General features: G+C 33.3%; 1 protein-coding gene across 1 annotated transcript in view; it reads right to left on the minus strand.

The window, feature by feature from the left end:
* LOC114333037 (intermembrane lipid transfer protein VPS13B) overlaps positions 1-24,947 on the minus strand; it is a 187,835-nt gene that overhangs the window by 126,163 nt on the left and 36,725 nt on the right. Inside the window, exons 10-15 of the mRNA XM_050655825.1 lie at positions 22,389-22,623; positions 21,252-21,352; positions 19,104-19,318; positions 15,797-16,280; positions 7,471-7,699; positions 3,567-3,757 (exon numbers count right to left, since the gene is read on the minus strand). Of these exons, the coding sequence (XP_050511782.1) occupies positions 3,567-3,757; positions 7,471-7,699; positions 15,797-16,280; positions 19,104-19,318; positions 21,252-21,352; positions 22,389-22,623 (1,455 nt within the window). The remainder of the gene's footprint in view (positions 1-3,566; positions 3,758-7,470; positions 7,700-15,796; positions 16,281-19,103; positions 19,319-21,251; positions 21,353-22,388; positions 22,624-24,947) is intronic.

Here is a 24,947-nt window from a genome sequence, read left to right on the forward strand (position 1 = left end):
TGCAACAAGAATGCAACATTATGCAATTTTCTTACAAGGTTTGAATTATGACATTCGTTACAAAAATACAGATTCTCATCTCAATGCTGACGCACTTTCACGTCTACCTATAAAATCAGAACAAAATTTCACACATGATGAGCCAGATATTTTTGAAATAAATCAAATTGAAACTTTGCCTACAAATATTAGAGATCTAGCTTTTCATACAAAAAATGATCATACCTTAAAAAAATTACTTGTTGGGTTAAAAACAGGAAAACCTGTTGATAAACGATTTAGCTTCAATATAAATCAAGCTGAATTTTCATTACAATCTGATGTTATTATGAGAGGACAAAGAGTAGTTATACCTACTAAATTGAGAAATAAAATTTTGACAGAATTACATACTGCACATTTTGGAATAGTTAGAATGAAATCTTTAGCTCGTAGTTATTGCTGGTGGCCTCACATAGACCAGGATATTGAGTCACTTTGTAAAAATTGTTTAGAGTGCAATAAGCACAAGAACAACCCAATTAAAGATAATTCTCATATATGGGAGCCACCAAAATTTTGTTTTGAACGAGTGCATGCTGATTACGCTGGACCTTTCAATGGAGGTTATTATTTTATATTGGTAGATTCCTTCAGTAAATGGCCTGAAATTCATTTTACAAAAAATACTACTACAAAAACTACTATTGAAATTTGCCGAAAAATTTTTACAACTTTTGGTATTCCTAAAGTTTTTGTTACAGACAATGGTAGACAATTTGACTCTCATGAGTTTAGAACTTTTATGAAAGATAATGGAATTACACAAAAATTTACTGCACCCTACCATCCTGCAACTAATGGACAGGGAGAGAGATATGTCCAAATACTAAAAAAATGTTTAAGGGCTATGCGAAGTGAGGGAAATGACAGGGAGTTTGAATTATGTAAGCTACTTATGCAATACCGCAGAAGCCCACATACAGTTACAGGTAAAAGTCCCTCAGAACTTATGTTAGGAAGACAAATAAGGAATAGATTAGATTTACTTAAACCTTCATGTAGTGATAGAGTTACCTATACTGATATGAGTCTAAGAAACTTTGATATAGGAACTAGGGTTTCCGTGAGGGATTATTTTCATTCTAAATGGCAATTTGGCATTATTGTACTCAGATTAGGGTTATTGCATTATTTAATTCAGTTAGATGATGGTAGAACATGGAAACGTCATGTAGACCAAATACGGCAAATTGGGGAATATGCTCCATCTCAAAATAATCCAACATGTTACATTCCGGATACCATTACTCACAATTTGATTCCGAGGGAGGCATCAATTCCAGAGCACAGTGTCTCACCACCACCTACCGAAGTGATTACTGATGAATCCGAAATTTCAAACAATATGGAAAGTTCGAATAGTGTACCTGGGGCTCAAACTGAAACTGAGGAACCCATTTTAAGGCGTTCCACTAGAGTAAGGAAACCTGTTACCAGACTGAATTTGTAAGTACTTTTACTTCTAGTTAACTTTTGTAATTCATGGTCAAGGGAGGAGGTGTTATGTTCGTGTAAAACTCCCTTAACCATGAATGTAGGTTGGTACTACTGTCATCTGAACGACAGCTGTCACATACTTAATACTGCGATAGAAAATGGAAACCATGTGCATAATTCTTTAAAATAAAGTATTTTACATCGAGTATTATTTCATTACAAATACTTACGTCCTTTAAGTACAAAGGACTTGACACTGGGGAATCTACGTTATGCATTACACAACACGTCGAGGTAGAGATCAAACGAATTTTGATTTCTATACTAAAATCACAATAAAGATGCACTAGAAATAAACAAACCAAGACACGTTAAATATTACGAGGAGCATTCCCGAATCATGATTTATAATGTATATACATTGTAAATTCCAAATCATGACTTACAAAGTTTATACATTGTAAATCATGATTCGGGTGATTCGGGAGGCGTAATTCCTTTTGCGTGTTCATTTCACCACAGCGCGGTTTTGATATAGACACGGAAACGGTAGGACATATTTGGTTCCAAACAAGGGTTGATTTGAAAGAGCTAAACCCGGGGTTCGGGGGTTCTAACCCCCCGAACTACGCACGGGTTTGTACCGAAACATACGGCGTTGGGATGCTACATACCAGTGCGCAGTACTACGTCTATTCGTTTCATGTGTTGTTTATTAATTTGCATTTGTAAAAAAAGCACTTTCAAATAAATGTATTTGTGTTTTATACTTACTAAATTCAAAAACTTTTATTATTTACAAATTGACTCTTTACTACCAATACTTCCTCTATTCGCGGTGTGCAAGTACTTGGAGGGGATGCGAGAAACGATCGTGTGCGAATAGCGGGGAAATCTTGCAACTTTCTTAAATAATTCATATTGTCTATTGAAATTCTCAAATTGACATATATTGCATACCTACTGTCATTGAAGAAGAAAAATTATATGTTGCTCCACAATATTGATATGATATGCAATTATTATATAAAATAAATTTAATTAATTGTATTTTGCTTGCAATACTGCATTTTAATAACTAATTTTATTTACTACATACAATTGTTTACCTTTTAATAACATAACCACACCTTACTTTTTCTTCTTATAATTTTTTTTGTGCTACGGCCTTGACAATTGTCCAGCAACCAGGACTAATATAATTGTCCAATATAATTAAAAGTGCGAAAAAAGTTGCTGAGCTAAAAATGACATATTTAACGAAAAAAATTTAGGAGAGAACTAGACACTAAAGTTGGAACCTATATATTTAGTACATCTGGTCTGTGAAGCCAGGAAAATCTTTAAACTATATAAAAGAAATTACTTTTATCCAGAGCACGGAACTATTTGATGAATTTTAATGAAAGGACAGTATTTATTACAAAGGTTTCACGACTAAGTGTAACTGATAATCATTGTCCCGTTTGAAGCAAGAAGACGAAGACACACATGTTACATGTAACAAAGTAATGAAGAAAATAGAATTACTATAGTCAGTCCCACCTTAACTTTATAGTATAAGGAACATAGGCAATGCAGTCCTTATGAGAGTTTTTAGCTCGTTGATGCCGATTTTATCAAAAAGAATTTGTAATCGAACATTAGAGAGATTAAATTAAATCTGTTTTAGAAAGGCAATCTACAATTTTAGGATTCATATGCGTAATAACTATAATATATCAAATAAACTTTCAAATAAAGTTTCAATTTAATCTCTCTAATGTTCAATTACAAATTCTTTTTGATAAAATCGGCATCACCGCGCTAAAAACTCTCATAAGGACTGTATTGCCTATGTTCCCTATACTGTAAAGTCAAGGTGGGACGGACTATAGACTATAGGACAAGGTGTGAAGGGTAAAAATGAGAAAAGCACGTGGTATTACCAAAATCAAAACCTACTAATAGGAAAACTTCTGGAAACCGACCAAAAAGATGACTGGCTCGTAGTCAATAAAACAGAAGGACACATAGAACATTTTAAATAAGCAAACGAGATGAATAAAAGAGTAATACATGGAATGTTGATTGGTCATATTACTTACCATACATATTAAGGGTATGTCCAAACTGCTTGGGAGTGTATAATAACCATTTACAAAGTAAAGGGTCTATGCAAACACGAATTTCTTGTAGATTAAACAGGATGATTGGTGGATGCTGTTGATTCTCGGGACCTATCGGATACTGGATGGTTGCAGTGAATAAGGGTGCGTATGAAGGTTCTCCTGATGGTCTGTAACAAAAGATTTAATATAACTTTTATGGTTTTACCTGAAATAGTTCAAATGAAATACGTGTTAAATAAAAATATATACAGAGTACGCAAAGTAAAACATTCCACCATGATATTTGGCAATATTCGCTACATTTTAACGAAACAGAGATCTGTCATTTGTCAATCTCCTTCCAGTACGGAATGTACCATATATGGCACATCATAGACAAATTCTACGATGGCATATTCATGATTTTTTTCTACATTAACACCATTTTTGTGAAAAAGTATTACTTTATTGAAAGTTTCATACCTCTTAGAAATTAAACGCAACGACTATATTTCGCTAATGTGTCAAATATTTTCCACCACATAAAAAACTATATCCAAACGGATTTTGCAATAAAAGGCAAGTTTACTAGGATGTAACGTAAATAAAATAAACTAAATTAGTAGAAATGGTATGAGCACAAGAGATGCTTTGTTCGGCTTGAATGTGCTGGTCCAGAGATGCATGGACATGAATCAGGATATGTACTTATGCTTTGTAGACTTTGAATAGACATTTGAAAAGGTTTAACATAAAAAGCTTGTAGATATATTAAAAAGAAAAAATATTGATAGTCGTGATATGAAAATTATATCTAATCTTTATTGGAATCAAACTGCCAAAGGTAAGAGTTGACAACCAGGACACCCAAGATATCAAAATACAGAGAGGAGTCCGTCAGGGTTGCGTGCTGTCCCCAATACTCTTCAATGTCTACAGTGAAGCGGTATTTCAAGAAGCGCTCTCAGATTCAATAGAAGGTATACTTATTAATAGAGAAGTTTTGAACAACTTACGTTTTGCAGACGATACAGTAATAATAACGGATAACAACAATGATTTACAGAACGTAGTGAAATGCCTAAATGAACGCTGTCATGAGTACGGACTGAAGATGAATTTAAAGAAAATTAAATGCATGATCATGACTAAATCAGCACACGCAAACATCCAATTGACTATTGAAGATACTGTAATTGAGAGTGTGGATAACTACAAATACTTAGGAACATGTATAACATCAAATTTAATGTAGACCAAACCAAAGAAATTAAGACACGTATTGAAATAGCACGTGCATCATTCATTAAACTTAAGAAGTTTCTTTGTTGTCGTGATATAAGGTTAGAACTAAGCCTAAGGATGCTTCGGTGTTACGTGTTCGATACTCTTCTTTATGGAATCGTGGACATTAAAACAAGTCCATCTGGATAAGTTGGCAGCTTGTCAATTTTGGTGTTACAGAAGAATCCTACGAATATCATGGATTCAAATAATGTCAAACGTGGAAGTAACTAGAAGGATACGGAATAAAGCGGAAATAATATAATTATCAAAAGACGAAAACTTGAGTACTTGGGACATGTGATGAGACGGCAAAAATACTCATTATTACAACTTATTATGCAAGGTAAAATCCGAGGAAAGCGAAATGTGGGAAGACGAAGAATATCCTAGTTTAAGGGGAAAGGCGTAAAATGTCGCCTATCAAAATTTTCACTGTGTTTTAAATGTATTAGTTTTTTTCGAATCCTGAGAAAACTAATAAGTATTTTTGAAAAATTGAAAACGATAATGCCATACATTATATATTTTATATTGTTCCCCATTACATACTCACCTTACGTCATCAAAAGAGTTGCTTCAAATATTTGGCTTGCAGTCATTAGAGCAAAGAAGGAATATGCATTGTGTTGTGTTTATTGATAATCTTATTAACAATGTTAAATACCGGGTGGTGAATCGTAAAACGAGCTATAGGAAACTCAATGTAAAATTCTAAACTCTTGAATTCCTGCTTCCCTAATTATTTTACATCAAAAGTCATGAGAGAATATTTGTAGAGGATTGAAATCTGTATTAAAATCAAAAGTTAAAACTGTTCTACGATTTAAACGCATTCCAAAATTTTGAAAAATACAGTGCGGTGGAATAAGTGTTGCCCCCCCCCCCTGTTAACTTGTTTATTTTAAGAATATAAGCAAAACGCTCGGACAGGTCGATTTTTATACTAACCATAGTATATTATAGCATCAACGTTTCGAACTTTACGCGAACCCTCTTCAGGTGACAGCCATAACTTTGATTTTTTTAAATGGGAAAGTACATCATGTGACACCTCATTTAAAATCTCTTAAAATACTGAGTTCAAAAATGTGTAATACTTTAATCCTGTTTGAGAGAGTAGGCGCAAAATTTCGGTCGAATTCTTTCTAAATGCAATCATTTTTTTCGAATCCTGAAAAAACTAATAAATATTTTTGAAAAATTTAAACGCAGAATGAAATATTACAGTATTCTCGATGGTCCAAAGTTGCTGGGAACTCCTATAATGTTTATTTTAATAAGTCACAGTGGTGGAAAAAAGAGAAAATTTAGTGTGATTTTTAATTTCAAATATATCATTCAAAAGAAACTTTTTGTTTATTCTAAGGGACTGTCAGCCCTCGGTAATAATCTAATCTTTCATTCTGCGTTTAAATTTTTCAAAAATACTTATTAGTTTTCTCAGAATTCGAAAAAAATAAATGCGTTTAAAAAGAGTTCGACCGAAATTTTGGGCCTGCTATCTCAAAAAGGATTAAAGTATTATACATTTTTGAAATCAGTATTTTAAACGCTGTTAAATGAGGTGTCACATGATGTACTTTACCATTTAAAAAAATCAAAGTTATGCCTGTCACCTGAAGAGGGATCGCGTAAAGTTCGAAACGTTGATGCTATGATATACTATGATTAGTTTAAAAATCGACCTGTCCGAGCGTTTTGCTTATATTCTTAAAATAAATAAGTTAACAGGGCGGGGGCAACACTTATTCCACCGCACTGTATAATACATTTGCACAGTAAGTATGTGTGTAAGAGTTAGGCCACACGTTACTATTTAACCGACAGTGCTCACACCATTGACTGAGTAAAAAATCTTTATTATTAATACTTTCTCCGCAGCTGAGGGTATCTTATCAACTGTATTGCTTTTAATGATAAAATAAAAATATTGACAGTTCAAAAATGTGAAAGTAATAACTTCATTGTGACATATTATTGCACTGTGTGTGGCCTAATTTTGGGTTGAAAAACTGAAAAATGTATTACATTTTTACAAAATTTTGGAATATGTTTAATTTGTAGATAAATTTTAACAGTTGTTTTCAATGCAGATTTCAATTCTCTACAAATAGTTTCTAATGATTTTTGATGTAAAATAATTAGGGAAGCAGGAATTCAACAGTTTAGAATTTTACATTGGGTTTCCTATGGCCCGTTTTCCAATTCACCACCCGGTATAAGACATGTGGTTTGATCAACTTTATTAGATGTGTTTACTTTCTGTGTTTTTATTTTGTACTTGTGTGTATATTGCATTTTTATTTTGTATTTTTTGTGTGTACATTCTTATACCAAGTAAGTAATGAGCACTCTTACATGTAATTACTACCTATTAGGTGGTGTTTGTAAGTTTTAATAAATAAATAAATAAATAAATAAATATTAAAAGAGGTTATGGAATTGAAAAACACAAGTTGAAAAAAGACAGATGCGTAGTTAAAATGTATACATTTGGTATAAAAATCGACGTGTTTGAGCATTCTCACAAAATCTAACAATATTGACAATTATCAGGGTGAACTGTTTGCTGTGGCCTGTATTTCAGTTGAAATACACGTGCTCTACTACTTACCCTTTCTGTACTACTTCTTCTCCTTCTGGTGTCGATTTTGGTTCTGGGCCGGAAATAAATAAAACTTGTTGAATATCATTTGAAAATGAAGAATCATCCACTTTTTTATGTATTGGTTCCAAAATGAAGCCTTTGATCGAACCTAGGCTCACATCCATGGAAACCGTCGAGTTTGTGTTTACCTTTTTGAAACGGATTGCTTCAATGCACAATTCCATAAATGGTAGTCCTAAAATATGTAGGAAGTTAATTCGATGTGTACAAAATTAAGAATAAGACTCTTCTTCTTGACTCGAACCGAAAAAACTGTTATTAAATAAGTGAAAGAAAAAGTTAAAATATAAATCACACGTCATCAAAGAATTTGGCATACTAGCAAATTCCTTCCTCAATTTGTAAAGCATAAAAATGTTTTAAACAGCTGCAGGAGTTACAATAAATAACAAATGGGTGTTGAAGTGGTTCATGTAAATAAGAGACAAAAACATCTGATTAGTGGTACATCATGCGAAATTAGAAGAGCCAGGGGAAAACAAATTCCAAGTAGGAGATAGTTCGACGACTTAACCTTCGTCGGACGGCACAGGTACAATTGTAACTTTTGAGTTTTCAAATTGTGATAACCTTTTTTGTTAAAGAGATAGAGACTTGAAATTTTGCGACATCTCTACATTTCTCCAGTAGATTACGTCAGCCAAATATAACAAAGAAATCTTTATTCAGTTACCAGCAGGGGGCTTAAATTGTTCCTACCCCCATAAACGACGGCATAGGTACATTTGTACCTTGTATTTTTATTAATTAATGTTATAAAATATCAATACATTTTGTATTTAAATGATAGTTTATTTGAACCAAAATACAAAAATGAATGTTAGTGTGGATTTTCGCAACACATATATGTCGTTTTAGACAAAGAATGTGTGTCGCACATAGGTAAAAAACATACTGCACAACTTTTTCTCGTTTTAGGTTATTTTTTCCGTTCGTTTTGACAAACATGGCAACTTTCGGTTATTGGAGTATATCCACGAATGCTGTGAGATACTTGAGGAAGAGTATCTACAGCAAGACAAAGATCTTTAGAAAGATCCTTCAAAAACTTCTTGCGTTGGTCCTTTGTTTTTTGTAATGGATTATGCTCTCGATCTCGATATAATATAGGATGCTAGGCCAGTGACGTCAATCATGCTATAAAAAAAGGCCAAGAGCCAAAGCAATGTTAGACGTTTGACCGTATACTCACCCAGCATTTTATCCACAGTATTAACATCCCTTTAGTTTTACTCTAATACTCAGTTATTTCCGGCTACTTGTCCTGTTAGATGCATGGACGAGAGTAATACTACTGCTTTGTTTTTCTTTAGCAAATAAGAGCATTCATGATTGTACGCAAGATTTGTGGAAAAAAAGCTATTTTCTTGGTTGCTTGTATATTGATGAGTAGAAATCTCTTATTTTTTCTAATTCAGCGCACTAACCTTATGTGACATGAATTCTAGACTTTAGCTAGTTCAAAACTGGTAAAAAGTTATATGTGATAATATTTCGCCCAGAACCTATAGAAGACGTGACCAGATCCAAAACTGTTCTTTCGCCAATATTAAATTGTCGGGAACCATTTGCTGTTTTTCAAATATAAAGGTGAATTTGTATGGGATTTGATGGATTACAAACCCAGTATAGTGATGGGTTTTTGATATATATTGTGTAAATTGTGTGCGGCCTCTAAACGGAAACAGTTGTTCATCTATGGTTATCCATTTTGATGGTTTGTAGTATTGGTGCACATTTTTATTCAGCATTGTCCAGGTATCTCGTATGAGTGCAGCCTTATCGGCCTTTTTGCGTTATTGGCGGGTATTTTCGTTGTCAAATCCTATAAATCTTAGCATCAGAAATGATTACGAGACATTGCTGGTGTTTGGGGAGTTGGGGAGCTGTTTGTTTTGAGTTGGTCATTCAGAATTATATCTGTATTTTTCAGTTTATTAATTTCCATAGATTCTAAAAAAGATAGCTCAAGGCCTTTATTTTGGATATGCAGAATTTGAAACTCTTCATTGAAAGAATGATTATGATCTAGAAGGTGAAGTGCGTATGTAGAAGTGTCTGTTTTTCTATTGTTGAAAGCCCTTTTGTGTTCTGCTATCCGTTTGTCAAAAGTTCTGCCAGTTTGACCGATGTACGTTTTCGGACAGTCACCACAAGTTAGTTTGTACACACCACTCTGTAGTTGCTTTCTCTTTCGGCTTTTATTGTTCTTAATTATAAATATATTTGCTTAAGTTGTTGTTAGTTCTGAAAGCTGGTATTATTCCTTTCTTTTTTATGTATCTGGCTATTTTTGTTGTTATCTTGCCAGTATATGTGAGAGAGCAGAAGGTACTAGGTTCTTTCTGTGGTGGTGGATACACTAATTTCAGGGCTTTCTTATGGAGTTTTTGATTTAAAATTTTGTTAACTGTTTGTTCGTTATAGCCGTTGTTTACTGCTATTTGTTTAATGATGTTTAGTTCTATCTCGAAGTTATTTTTTGTCATGGGAATTTCTGTCAGTCTATGTATCATGCTATGGTAGGCTGCTAATTTGTGTTGTGTAGGATGGGATGATGAATTGTGGGATGATGAAACACAATTCATCATCCCATCCTACACAACACAAATTAGCAGCCTACCATAGCATGATACATAGACTGACAGAAATTTCCATGACAAAAAATAACTTCGAGATAGAACTAAACATCATTAAACAAATAGCAGTAAACAACGGCTATAACGAACAAACAGTTAACAAAATTTTAAATCAAAAACTCCATAAGAAAGCCCTGAAATTAGTGTATCCACCACCACAGAAAGAACCTAGTACCTTCTGCTCTCTCACATATACTGGCAAGATAACAACAAAAATAGCCAGATATATAAAAAAGAAAGGAATAATACCAGCTTTCAGAACTAACAACAACTTAAGCAAATATATTTATAATTAAGAACAATAAACGCCGAAAGAGAAAGCAACTACAGAGTGGTGTGTACAAACTAACTTGTGGTGACTGTCCGAAAACGTACATCGGTCAAACTGGCAGAACTTTTGACAAACGGATAGCAGAACACAAAAGGGCTTTCAACAATAGAAAAACAGACACTTCTACATACGCACTTCACCTTCTAAATCATAATCATTCTTTCAATGAAGAGTTTCAAATTCTGCATATCCAAAATAAAGGCCTTGAGCTATCTTTTTTAGAATCTATGGAAATTAATAAACTGAAAAATACAGATATAATTCTGAATGACCAACTCGAGACAAACAGCTCCCCACTCCTCAACCTCTTCAGTTAGAGACTTAAAAAGGCAAACACATTGTAAATTATATCACTTGAGAAAGGCACTCTGCCGAAACAGCTGTAGTCACATAGTTGTAAATAATAAATTTTGTGGAAGTATAGAAAACAAAAGTTTTCAGTGGTTTATTGTGAGATAAAATGAACTTCCATCAAGTAACGGTCGAATCCATCAATTATACACGTATTGACAAAAACCAAATAACTAAATGTTGATGAAATCTATTATGTCTCCAAAAATACAATAAAATGCTACTCTTCCTAGAATTTGTTTACGACCTCTATTTCCAAGTTTATTGCTGCAGTAATTTCAATAATTTACGATAGATAATAGGGGTCACTTAAAAGCTGCTTCTAATCTTTGTTTGTAAATCCGTACAAGAACAAATTGCCGAATATTATTATTTACTTATTGCAATATTAAACAATTTTTAACCAATTATGCTAGCAATAAATAATATTATCTTAAAACTAACAAAGATTTCCCTTTAGATTAAGGAATTTTTAAGAAAATATGTAACAGGTACAATGTATTGTACCTATGCCGTCTGTTACCGGTGTAAAATTATACCGTTCGACAAAGGTTTAAAACTTCGTTCAAAACTGTTAGTGAAAAAGTGGATCCGTCGGTATAGTTCTGCAGATTCGTGGAAAACTCAGTAAAAAGTGTACCATCGAGTTTAAAATCAAAAAGATCTGGACAAAGAAGTTAGAAATCAAGTACAAAAAACAAATTGATTAGCAGGATGCCTTAATAACACTATATGGAGAAACTGACATATTAACACTGAGATGAAGTCCAGCATTTATAAACCCTGTGTAAGACCAATAATGATATATGCATCAGAAATAAGACACGCCACAGTCACAACACAAAGACTTCTGAAAACGGCAGAGATGAGAGTACTGAGAAGAATTACATGAAATACGCTGCGAGATCGAAAGAGGAGTGAATATATTAGAAAAAAACGTAAAGTACACTGTATAAACGAATGGACAATAAATAAAAAAAAATGAATTGTAACAACATACATAACTGAATGGAGTAGAGCCGTATGGTCAAAATAGCAAGAGATAAATTACCAATCGGCAGAAGAACTACCAGACGACCGAGCAAAAGATGGAGTGCCAACCTTCCATAGAGGTATCAATCCGCCAATGAACAAGCAGAATTGCTTATAAAGAGAAAGAAGAAGAAGACTTTAATAGTGCATGTTTTAGAGTTTCATTAATTCAATCTTTGATAAATTAAGGAATATCGAATTGTTTGATGGCAGAAAAAATTTTGGGTTCGATTTTAAAGATGTATTCTCGAATGATAGTGTTGTAACAGGATATACTCTGCGGAAAACAAGCAGGAATCATAACAGGCTTCCTTACTGGACATGCCAGTTAAGGGACATCTTCATACAATGGGACTGTTTCATGGAGACCTGAAACCGTGAACCATATCTTGCATGACTGCGAAGTAAAACATACATATAGTAAACGGCAAACACATTTTAGAGACTATCAAGTCACTCCAAAAACATATGGTACTAATCCAGTAGTGACCAGGAGCAACAAATTATTTAATGCAGTGGTACCCGTGGCACACCTAGTAGGCAGCATCTTCTAGATTCTAGACGTTTAATTTAGTCTTTTATTTCTTGGCAATTTTTTTAATAATTAGATCATATTATGTGGTTCTAAAGTCAGCTAGATAGCCAAGGGGGCTAGCGGGACCCAAGTACGCTCGAACCCTGATACGGTGTGTAGAAAAATAAAAAGGCTAACACAGCAGTTTAAAATTCTAAAATAAATATGCGGCTTAGATTGGAATACGCTGGTCTGATCGGCATATATAGGTCTTAAGGGTGTCTAGTCGGACAAACTTTGATATATGGGAACACTGGAACAGGGGAAGTTTTATTTGTGGAACAGGTTAAAAATTTGGAACGGTCAGACCACGAAAACGTCGCATGTATTTTGTCCGACAGAACTTCCAATTGATTTGTTACTGCTATTTATCACCTGTCATAATTCCTGTCATTTGACATATTCTACGTGTTCCACTCATTATAATTCCCATTTGGTGATAAATAGCAGCCTGATTTTTGCATGAGAGTTTAATGAAATGGTAACAAATCAATTGGAAGTTCTGTCGGACAAAATACATCTGACGTTTTCGTGGTCTAACCGTTCCAAATTTTTAACCTGTTTCACAATTAAAACTTTCCCTGTTCCAGTGTTCCTATATATCAAAGTTTGTCCGACTAGACACCCTTAAGCTATTAACAAATTTTTATCTTGCTATTAATCAACTTTTTTTTCATACGCGGGATCCAGAGCTAATAGAGAAGCAGTACAACAAGGGATGATACCGAATCTGCGGAGCTGGCTGGACTGTGGACACAGGCGCCTAGACTACTATCTGACGCAAGTGCTCACAGGACATGGCAGCTTCCGTAGTTACTTACTTCTTCTTTACGTGCCATCTCCGCGACGAAGATTGGCAATCATCATTGCTATTCTCACTTTTGACACTACAGCCCGAAAGAGTTCAGTTGAGCTGCATCCAAACCATTCTCTGAGATTTCTCAGCCAGGACATTTTTCTCATACCTATGCTGCGCCTTCCTTGAATCTTTCCATGCATAATTAATTTTAGGTGGTTATATCTGTCACCACGTGTTAGATGACCCAAGTATTGAAGTTTTCTTATTTTGATGGAATCCAGTATCTCCCTGCTGGTCTGTATTCTCGTTAGTACTTCCTCATTGGTTATTATGTCTGCCAAGGAGATTCTCAGCATTCTTCGATACGTCCACATCTCAAATGCTTCCAATCTATTGAGGCATTGTTTATTGAGAGTCCATGTCTCCACAACATACAAAAGAACAGAAAATACATAACATTTTAGTACTCGCTTTCTAAGATTTAGGCTGAGGTCTCTACTACATAATATTTGTTTCATATTAGTGAATGCACTTCTAGCCTTTTCTATTCTAATTCGGATTTCTTTGGTATAATCGTTTGTTTCACTAATGTTTGTCCCTAAATAGTTATAATTCTGAACTCGTTCTATCGTTTTATTATTTACGTGTAGATTGATGTTTATAATATTTTTCTTTGATATAACCATGAATTTCGTTTTCTTTATGTTTAGTGACAAACCAAATTCTTCACTCGTTGCAACAACCTTATCTAAAATTCTTTGTAGATCTGTAATAGTTTCTGCTATTAGTATTGTGTCATCGGCGTATCTAATTTCACATATGGGTAGCCCATTTATTTTTATGCCTGCTACTTCATCTTCTAATGCTTTTTTGAATATTTCTTCTGAGTATGCATTAAACAGTGATGGCGACAAGACACAGCCCTGTCTAACGCCTCTTTTGATTTTTATTTTATTGGTTCTTCTTCTTCTTCCTTCTTGTATGTAGGCTTTAAAGCCTGTTTCTTCTTCAATATTATCCTCCTAAATTGTTTAGGTTATCGCACCACCTTTTTCTTGGTCTGCCAATACTTCTTCGTCCATTTGGTGACTTATCTCGTGCTATTCGTCCTATCCTATCCTCTGCCATTCTACTAATGTGTTCGTTCCACTCCTGTTTCCGTTTTGTCACCCATCCATTTATGTCTTCTATATTGCATGATCTTCTTATGTTTTCGCTCCTCTCCCTATCCAACAGACTTTTCCCTGATATTCGTCGGAGTATTTTCATCTCTGTTGTTTCTAGTAGTCGTCTCGTTTTAGATGTGTCAGGCCTTGTCTCCGCCGTGTATGTTAATATAGGTCTAATTGCTGCTTTATAGATTCTTGCTTTTGTGTCTTGTCTTAAGTGTTTGTTCTTCCAGATTGTGTCATTAAAAGATCCCGCCGCTTTACTTGCTTTTAAGCTTTGTTGTCGTACTTCCTCTTCAACATCTCCGTAACTGGTTATATATATTCCCAGATATCTAAACCTTGCTTCCTGCTTTATTATTTTCCCATCAATTTCGATTTTACATCGTAGTGGGTATTTAGATGTTGTCATACATTTGGTTTTTTCTGCTGATATTATCATATTGTATTGCTTGGCTGTTGTATTAAAGATGTGTGTTAATCTTAAAGATTAACACACATAATATAACTTAATGTGTGTTAAAGATTAACACACATTTTATTGGTGTTTAAATTATTTATTCTTATATGTAGTTACTTACACAGATTCAAAAAGACCGAATCGGACAACTGCCTGTATTGTGGGGCTTCGGACACTGTGTCACATACTCTTTTGGAGTATGTGACAACGGAAAGTTGTCAACATAGTCAGATGGGCAACGGAAAGGAATGAGCTAGAAAGAGTGTTTGAGTCTGTGAGAGAGATGGTAGAGAAGATGGTGATGGATGAGCGATGGTGGGACAAAATCCACAACTATGTGAGAACGGTTCTGTTGATAAAAGAGAAGGAAAAGCGGGAGCTAGACGCAGTTCTAGCAGGTATCGAGGAGGCAGAACTGGGCCTCCCAGACGTAGGAAAAATGAGAGGTTGACAGCATAGGATTAAAGGACGTGGTGGTCGGATGAGTGCGAGAGACGGAAGCTGATGACGAGCGACTGAAAATCGGGCAAAAGAAGGACATCGGGGAGTAGTCACGCCGTAACGGGCGATTCCACCCTGATGCCCTAGTATGAGAGGGGTGGGGTTTAGCTGGTCCCGGCCACATCGGAGTTGCGGAGGGCAGGGAGGTCCGATTTAGGGCCAAACTGGTCGACGTGACACTGATGAGGTTTCAGCTCAGGAACCCAGCACTGTCGGAAATATTTACCTCCGACGTCTGTTTGTAGATTCCCCACCTAGTGATGAAAAAAAAGTACGACCAGGGATAAGGGCTTGAGGCTCGGTGATACTCCTTCATAGATCACTACCGGAAGTGCGTGACGTCTAATATACGTGCGCGATGCGTGTATGTATGTGGTTCTGAAAAAATATGAAAATACATCATGAACAACACTTACCTTGATCTTTAGAAGCATCTATTAAAATTGAAGAATTATTCATAAGCTTAATCGCACCTTCTGCATCCATTTTCAGCATCTTCCCCACAATATACGTCACCACCATCATTTTAGCATTCGTACCATTCAAAGTAATACTCTCTGACTCGAACGTCGCCTCGGAATGCGTAATATCCGGATTCGTCCAATACTGCGGCTTGTTAATACTTTTAGTTGTGTAAGATAGGCTAGATGGCGTTAAAATCGTGGTGTGTTTATTTGGGTTGATTATTAATCGGCTGCAAAGTCCGACCACTTTGATATTCTTGCGGGAATAACATGCTTCGAAAAATTGCCGAGGGGGATCTGGTAATTGACATGTTGTATGGACGAGACGATTAACGTACATTGGGTAGGTAAGACTAATATCGAAAAATTGACACTCTATGGTTAGTTTAGGTAAAGGAAGAACCTTTGAAGTACTTGGTGTGGATTGTGTTCCTTTCTAAAAAAAGTTAATGTATTAAGCTAAGTAATAACAAAACCACATCACATTCTTAACACATACATTAAGAAGACGTACTTTCTAGATAAAAAAAAAATTCGTAATATTGTTTTACGTAAAAATATTCCTTGGTGTTACCGAAATACTGTCCTAAAATTGTATTAAAATTTTTTAAATAGAAACGAAGTTTTGCTGTATTCAAAGCTACCCGAGCAAAAACCGTTTATACACTAAAACGCGCGCGAGGCCTTAACTGTGCAGCTGTAACTCGACAGTTGAGTTTTAAAACTTACTAAAATTACCCAGTTCCCAGCAAAAAAAATCTAATGATGCATTGCATGCACCTGATGGGAATAAAAATTGGAGAAATAACAAGTTCGTCGAAAGATATTGACCAAGCTCGTATTGCTCAAGCCAATAGAATACGTAGCGAGACATCAAAAGAGGGCAGAATTATTAAAAAAAGCCTCGATCGACCATTTACAGCTTTTACTGAACAGTGAAGGTATCCAATATGTACCACGAATGCTGAGTAGAGGAAAAAATATGACCATTTTATTAGATAAAATTACAGCAAAAATACTTTTTTCTCAAAATAACGTTTTTAAAAACTTGGACACTTTTTGTTCAAAATCTACTACACCAATCTCAGTAAAACAAAATTTTTTTGATACTTTATATACGACTACTAAATAAACTTTTAAAAAGTAAAATAACCACCTTTTTAATACAGACGTTTTTACGAACTTATATAACAGTTTTTTCTTCAAAAATTGTCTTTTTTCCGATTTAGAAATTAAAAGTCGCCCTAATAAAAATGTCTTTCATTTTTCGCACAAAATTTTTAATTTTGATAAATAGTCTACTAAACATTCCATCCTCGAAGACAATTATATTAAATGAAAATACATATATACTGTCGTGGATAAATAAAGGCAGAGAGGAAAAAGAAGAAAATCTAATTATATAATTGTATGATAATTGTATTACCTACGTTAAAACATTTCATTTTTAAATTATTTAATTTTTGATTCACCCCGTAAAATAGATACCGATTTAAATTACCCAGTATTGTATTGTAAGATATACGTTTCTCTTCTCATAATGGTAAAAGAATTGTATAATCTTTAGACAAATGTTTACCAGTTTATCAGTGCGGGTACTTCTAAGAACAATTAGCCGGTGCAAGCGTGGATACGGAGCTATGAGAAATATTTGGAAAAAGTCGATTTTGGAAAAATTTTAAATTTCCGAGAAGGTGCTGACGATTGGGAATTTTGGAGGCGTTGATATATTATAACGTAGGAAGGATATTTGTTTGGACCAATGGAACTGAAGGGATGTGATAAATGGAAGGGGAATTTGAAAAAAGATTTTTTGGCAAGAAAAGAAGGAGAGGCATGAGGCAGTGTGTTTCCGTTAACTGAAAGAGAAGGGTGTGTTGAAGAATAAGTAACAAGTGTCGGTCTTCGTTAATAAAAGCCTTATAGGCACCTGTATATAAGAAGTACGAAGTAAATGTTTTTTTAAAGTCAAAAGTAAATTCAGTGTGAAGTGATCCAAGCTGTACCAAGTGTGTGAAGCTGTACCAAGGTATCCAAAACTTATATATTTTTCTCTTCGTAAATATTCTCTGTTTGCCACGATTTCGGTTGCATCGACCTCTACACAAAGGCTCCAGTGAAATTGGACATAAACTTTTACAGAAAACCTTTCGCGATTTTTAAATTGACTTTTGTTTATCAGTTATAATTCAATTTGTATCTATTCGCGGTGTGCAAGTACTTGGAAAGGGAAACGAGAAACGACCGTGCGCGAGTCGCGGAGAAATATTGCAACTATCTTAAATAATTCATATTGTCAATTGAAATTGTCAAATTGACGTATATTTCATACCTTCTGTCATTGACGCAGAAAAATTATATATTGCTCCACAATATTGGTATGATATGCAATTATTATATAAAGGTAAATTTAATTAATTGTATTTTGCTTGCAGTACTGCATTTTAATAACTGATTTTATTTACTACATACAATTGTTTACGTTTGCTAAACATAACCTGCATCTTATTTTTTCTTCTTATTATTCTTTTGGACTATGGTCTTGACAATTATCCAACAACCAGGACTAATATAATTGGCCAATATAATTTAAAAGTGCGAATAAAAGTACAGAGCGTAGAAATAGAGGTCGCTTTGCCGAACTTGCACGGTCCCAATACTGGGTAACTTTCGATTTCAAAATAATTTGCGGTATTAATCATATTCGTTTACATTAATTTGCATAATCATTTCATAGATTGTCTGTTTTTACAGTTTATTCTGTAATTAAAATGTGTATTTAATTCTTTGGTATAATCAACTTTTTTTAATATACGGTTATATTTTTTATTTTTGATTTTTATTTTTTCCATGAGGTTTTTCTGAGTATTGGTTTTGCATTTCTGCAATTGGATGACGTAAAACCCTAAGATAAATTTATTAATTAGAGCTAGCCCAATCAAAGAGTTAATATATAAAAATAATTAAAATAAAGCTAAGTGTAATTTTCAAATGCTTATTATATATTATAGAAAATACAGTAGGAAAAATGAAAGAATACCCATGAACGAACATATAAAACACGCTGTATTTTCCTGTCACCGTGTCACACAAAAAATTGGCCAGCGCAAGTACATGTAATAATTATTGTTACATGTACTTGCATTGGACAATTCTTTGTGACACGGTGACGGGAAAATACAACGTGTTTTATATGTTCGTTCATGGGTATTCTTTCATTTTTCCGACTGTAAGTAGAATCAAAACAATACATACTAACCTTTCGTTTTCTATAAAGCATGCCTTTGATTGGTTGAAAGTAAGGATGATCCATAAGTTCTAGTTCGATAATAGGAGCGAAAAACGTGATTCGCATGCTTCTACTAGGAATAAATTCGTTCAGCGCATCGAAATCTTCTTCGGAAGGAGGTTGAAGCTCTTGGAAACTCTTATCGGGCTTCGGTACAGCATATGGTGGATAGTCGTAATATGAAGCTACAAGTAAAATATTAAGAACTCATTTCAGATAGGTTTATTATTTTGTAATGTTGTTTAATTGTGTCAAATAAGCAGGCAGAAATAAAATTATTTGGATTAATAAGGTTCTCAAACTGGTTTCTTGTGGCTATGCATTTATCGAACATTATTGCTACACCCTTCCAGTGCTTCTAGCTGTTACTACTAGAGCAATATATTTTTGCTATACTAATCCAAGTAATCCTAATAGATTCAAGTAATCCTAATAGGGAACTTGCATAAAATTTTAAATTCGAAAAAATGTTATAAATCACACCAGAACATAATTTAAAACATGTATCAAAGATAAAAAAGTTTTGTTTGTCTTTCGTTTGGCCCCTAAAGACGATTAAAAATTCAAATTATACCAGCCAGCCCAAAACGCGTCGTGACGTCATCCGGTTATATGTTTACATTCTACACCAACAAAGTAAACAAAATTGTATATAATTTTAAATTAAACATTATAAACGGCAGTAGAAAATGCACTTATGTGACGTCACACGTGTTTTTGTCGTTTGAACTATTCATAGAAAACTTGTACTTTTACAAAATGGTTTTATTTTCCATAGTAAACCTTCTTTCCTTTCCTTCAAAAACTGTATCAAACTCCAATCTCAACAAACTGGTATAAATTATTACAATGACATACGATAAATTATCATTAGAATATAAATATTTTTCTCTTATTCCGCGACGATGAACTGGCCAAATACCCAAGTAGGTGGAGGCCAATAAACTAAAGGAGAAGAAGAATATACCTAAATATAACCATAATCATAAATATATAATAAAACTATGTGACGTCACGGGTCGTTTGAACTATTTTATACTGCAGAAGATTTTAAATTTGTATTTCTAAATTATTACGAGTTTTTGAAGCGTGAAATTTTGGAAATCTAATTTTTAAACAAAACTGAACATTATTATGTAACAAAAAAATGTGCAAGTTCCCTATTAGACCAAGAATCTAATAATAATAATATACAGTGTGGAAGGCATTTATGAAATAAAATTATTTGTGTCCTTTTTTTTTTGAAAAATTTTAAAAAAGCTAAGACTTGTCGATTTTTATATATAAATGTACACTTTTTAAATATAAATTTAAATGTACAGGCTGATTGACGCAAGCTTAGCAGAGTACATAAGCTTTATTTTTAATGGAACACCCTGTATATTTTTATATTTTTAAAAGCTGCTTAGCAACCCGATTTCAACGAACTATATCATGTACAAGGTGAAATTTTGAAATTATTTAAAAATTTCGTCAAGACCTTAAATACAAAACCCAATATATTGATATTTAGTTTAGAAAATTCATGACTTTATTTAGCTATTTTCAAAAATAATACCCTTATTTAAAGTGTGATAAATGATAAATTTCAAAATTTTATGTATTTAATATCATGACGAAAATTATACATAATTTCAAAATTTCACCTTGTATTATTCATAACAGACCCTACATACTACACTTTTTTTTCAGATGAGGTTGTTAAGTAGCTTCTAAAAACATATATGGCGTTTTATTAAAATTAAACAATGGAATATGCTAGACTTGCGTGAATCACCCTGTATATTCAAATTTATGTTTAAACAGTGCATATATGAATTTAAAAGTTGACGTATCCTAGCGTTTTTTATAATTTTCTAAAATAAGGACACAAACAATTTTATACCATAAGTGGTTCCATACATTATAATTTCAAATTTTCACCCTAATAATACACCATACATAATATAGTTCATTGGAATCAGGTTGTTAAGCAGCTTTTTAAAATATAAAAATATACAGGGTATTCCATTAAAAATAACGCTCATGGACTATATTAGGCTTGCGTGAATCACTCTGTATATTCAAATTTATGTTTAAATAGTTTGAATATACGAAAGTGAATAAAACTATGATTACCTGCAACTTGTAGTGAACTAAGTCGATGGAAAAATCCGGAGCATAGTCTCAATTTAAAAGGTCCCAAACATAACCTCATGCTTGAATTCTCCACAAAATTGCTACAAAAACAACGAAATACGTGATTCGGTTTAATTATTTGTTTTAATTATTTACCAAAAATAGTTTAATAGAAAGAAAAGAAAAAACAAACAGTTTAATAGCACTTTTATTGATCGGTTTCGAGCACTACGATTTTCTGCTTATCGTCAAGTCTTTACTAAAAAAATACAAGGGGTATTTTTATGATTTATATGTAATACAATTCGTTCTGCTACTGCTACTGGCTCGTGGTTCTCGCCCTAGTTCGTGTTATAATATCCACGACGTCAGCATGTGCTAGAATTAGAACTGATCTGTTAAATATAGATCCCCTGCTATCTAAATGAGTGTTTCGTACTATTTTCTCCAAGTCAATGTTAAAAAGCTGACACACCAGCGCGTCTTCCTGCCTTGACTCCATATGTAATTCAAATGGGGTTGAATATACTTACATGTATATACACCGTTCTTAGGCGTCAACGCCCTTCGGTAGGGATCTATGGGGGAGTATCACCGAGCCGCAAGCCCTTATCCCTTGCCGTACTGCTCCCTCATAGGTCGATCAGATGCCCGTATATTCCAGTCTAAGCGCCAGATTCATATTTAGAATTTTATACTGATGCGTTAGCCTTTTTGTTTTTCCGATGGCCTGGCTTGGGCTTGAACTCTCGTACCTCACGGCGAAGTAAAGTGCGGGTCAGCCGCTAGTCGCACTGAGCTATCCGATCGACTGAATATACTTACATCTATATATTTATTTATTTATAAAACAACGCAACATCCACATCACATTCTTAACATAAAAAAAATTTAATTATATTACCAACATTTTAATACCTCTTGACTTACTATTGGCACAATTTATAAGCTATCACAACTACAATTTCTTTTCTAGTACTTAAGTAACTTTATCGGGAACTTGAATATGAGCAGAAAATTGTAGTGATTGAAACCAGTAATCCAAGGTACTATTAAGGTTATTGTGATTAAATTATTTTCTTTCTATTAACCTGATTGTAAATAGATTCACGTGCAAACAATTCATTATTTATTTACCTAAACTCGAAATCGCTTCCCATCTCTGATAATATTTCGCTGGAGGTATCGTTAGGCATATCCATTTGATATAAGTAATCGAAGGCAAACGCGGGAGTACGTTCTAATAGAACTGATTCTGTATACATCGACATATGATAATCCCACGAGGTGTTATATTGCCTCTTTTTTCCTTTATTTTCTACAGCCTCAACATCAAATAATGAATCACTTTTGTGTGTGTTAGTTTCAGACCCTAAAATATAAATATTAGTATTATTAGTAAACTGATAATATTATTAGATTATACTCGATTTAATAAATATGTATAAGGTTTACAAAATTTTAGATTTTAGAAGATATAGTAAAAGGGGTCAGTTTGTGAAGTTTTTCATTTATGAGATTAGAAAAGGTTAGAAATGAAGAGCCCAGAAGAATGCTTGGAACAGAAAGAACTTGATAATGACAATGTAAGGCAGAAACATTTATTCAGATGGTACGGACATATTAGGCGGGTGGGCTTTGTCGAAAAAGGTCGATTTCATACCTACAAGCCGAAACTTATTTTAATCGACAGATTATGATGCCAATATGTTATGGTATGGTACATCAGGACTGAGCCATGATACCAATATGCTATGTTAAAATTTTACAGTAAAATTTTCCATGCCAACCTATTTATTTACAACAATTTTTAAACAAATTATAAAAAAAACTATTTTTTCGCTTCGAAACCACTTTTTGTAATAGTTTGGGTTATTTTGAGACAAAAGTTAATTTTGTGATTTTTTCGTAAAATTCTTACTTTAAAATTTGGACATCGAATTAAAAAAGATATAAGATAAAAGCGCAATTCCATTTTTATTGCATATTGCAAAAGTCAGTTTAAAATAGCCATAAACAAATTAACATATCTTTGCGTTTCCAGATATATAGACTTGAAGAACGTCTGAATTTTAACGTTCGAAATACTTTGTTTATTTCATAACCACAAACTGAATCTTGCTTTAATCAAAAGATTAAGATGCTACAGCATTACAGTAAAAAGTTTATCCAAAGTTTACCACGAGAACCTACTTATTATAAACGAACAAATGAAATAGTTTCAAATAAAAAGACATTTTTTATTTGTTATAAAATATGTAGGTTCCCTTGTAGGCTATTGATTATGTATTTTAGAAAGGAACTACAACGTTAACGGGGTTTTATTGTTTCATATAGTAAATAGACCTCTAAATATGAAAAAACCGCGGAGTGCTACCATTTAAAGGGGTGCGTTTTTGAGAAAGGGGTGAATTAGTCCCTAGGCACAGGGCGAATTCAGGTGAGTTCTATGCACTTTTGGTGCAAACACGTCTACAGGGAAATTGTTCCAGGTTAAATTTACTATAGAAATATCACATTTAAAAGTAAAAAATATTTTTTTTACAAATATATATTAAAAAGAAAAGCAAGAAAAAACACGAAAGATAGCAATTTTGTTTTTTGCCCCATAACTTTTTTCCACGGGGATATAGCTATAGGCATTGCTTTACAGAAAAAAAAGTTCCATCCTTCCTATTTAAAATGGCGTAGAAGTACCTAAGATTTAGAGTTTCCAAAATATGATTTTTCAAAGTTCGCCACTCACAGCGATTTTGGGACATTTTCCTTGTTACTTCGCAAAAATTGTTCTGTAACTTTTTTCTACGTAGCTTTAGGTAGATGCAATGTTACATTTTATAGGAAGAAAAATCAATTACCCTTAAAATGGTCTATTGTAAAAGGCGGTATGGCTATTTTTAAGCAAGATATGGTTTTTCAAAGTTTTATACTTTTAATGATTTTTTATATATTTTACGATTATTTTTAAATTTCTCATTATAACTTTTTTTATTGTATATTTAGATATATACATTGCTAAATACAAAAGAAAGCTTATTTTATTTATTTTAAAATGGTGTATCGTAAAAAATTCTAGGACTATTTTCAAACGAGATATGCTTTTTCAAAATGTGACATATACACATACAATAGGTCCCACTAAGTTGGAACCATATGGAAAACTTTTTTATTATCAACTTTATGAAAAAAAGTTATTCTTTATAAAATGCTCTGCATAGTCTAATACCTAAGATTCAATCATCAGGTATAAAATTTTATCAATAGTGTACGAGGTATGTTAAAAAATATGAATTTCGCTCAAGAGTAAAGTACCTTTATATTTCACAATATCGAAAAGTGTTATTAAGAAAAGTTATTTGGAATTAAAAATTATGTTACAATATGCAATCATACTTTTCTAATTGAAAAAATAAAAAATTTTAAAATTTTTCTCAAGTTACGGATACTCTTGGATATTCTACGGATATATGGTCTCAAAATAGTCCTTAAATTTTTTTGCAATATACCATTTTAAAGTAAAGAAAATATGCTTTTTTGTTTCACAATGTGTACACCTAAATGTACAAGAAAAAAGTCAGAATGAAAAATTTTAAAAATAATCATAAACAATATCAAAAATCATTAAAAGTATAAAACCTTGAAAAACCATAACTTGCTTAAAAATAGTCGTACAACCTTATACAATAGACCATTTTA

This window comes from Diabrotica virgifera, chromosome 7 (assembly GCF_917563875.1).
Source record: "Diabrotica virgifera virgifera chromosome 7, PGI_DIABVI_V3a".
NCBI classification, from domain to species: domain Eukaryota; kingdom Metazoa; phylum Arthropoda; class Insecta; order Coleoptera; family Chrysomelidae; genus Diabrotica; species Diabrotica virgifera.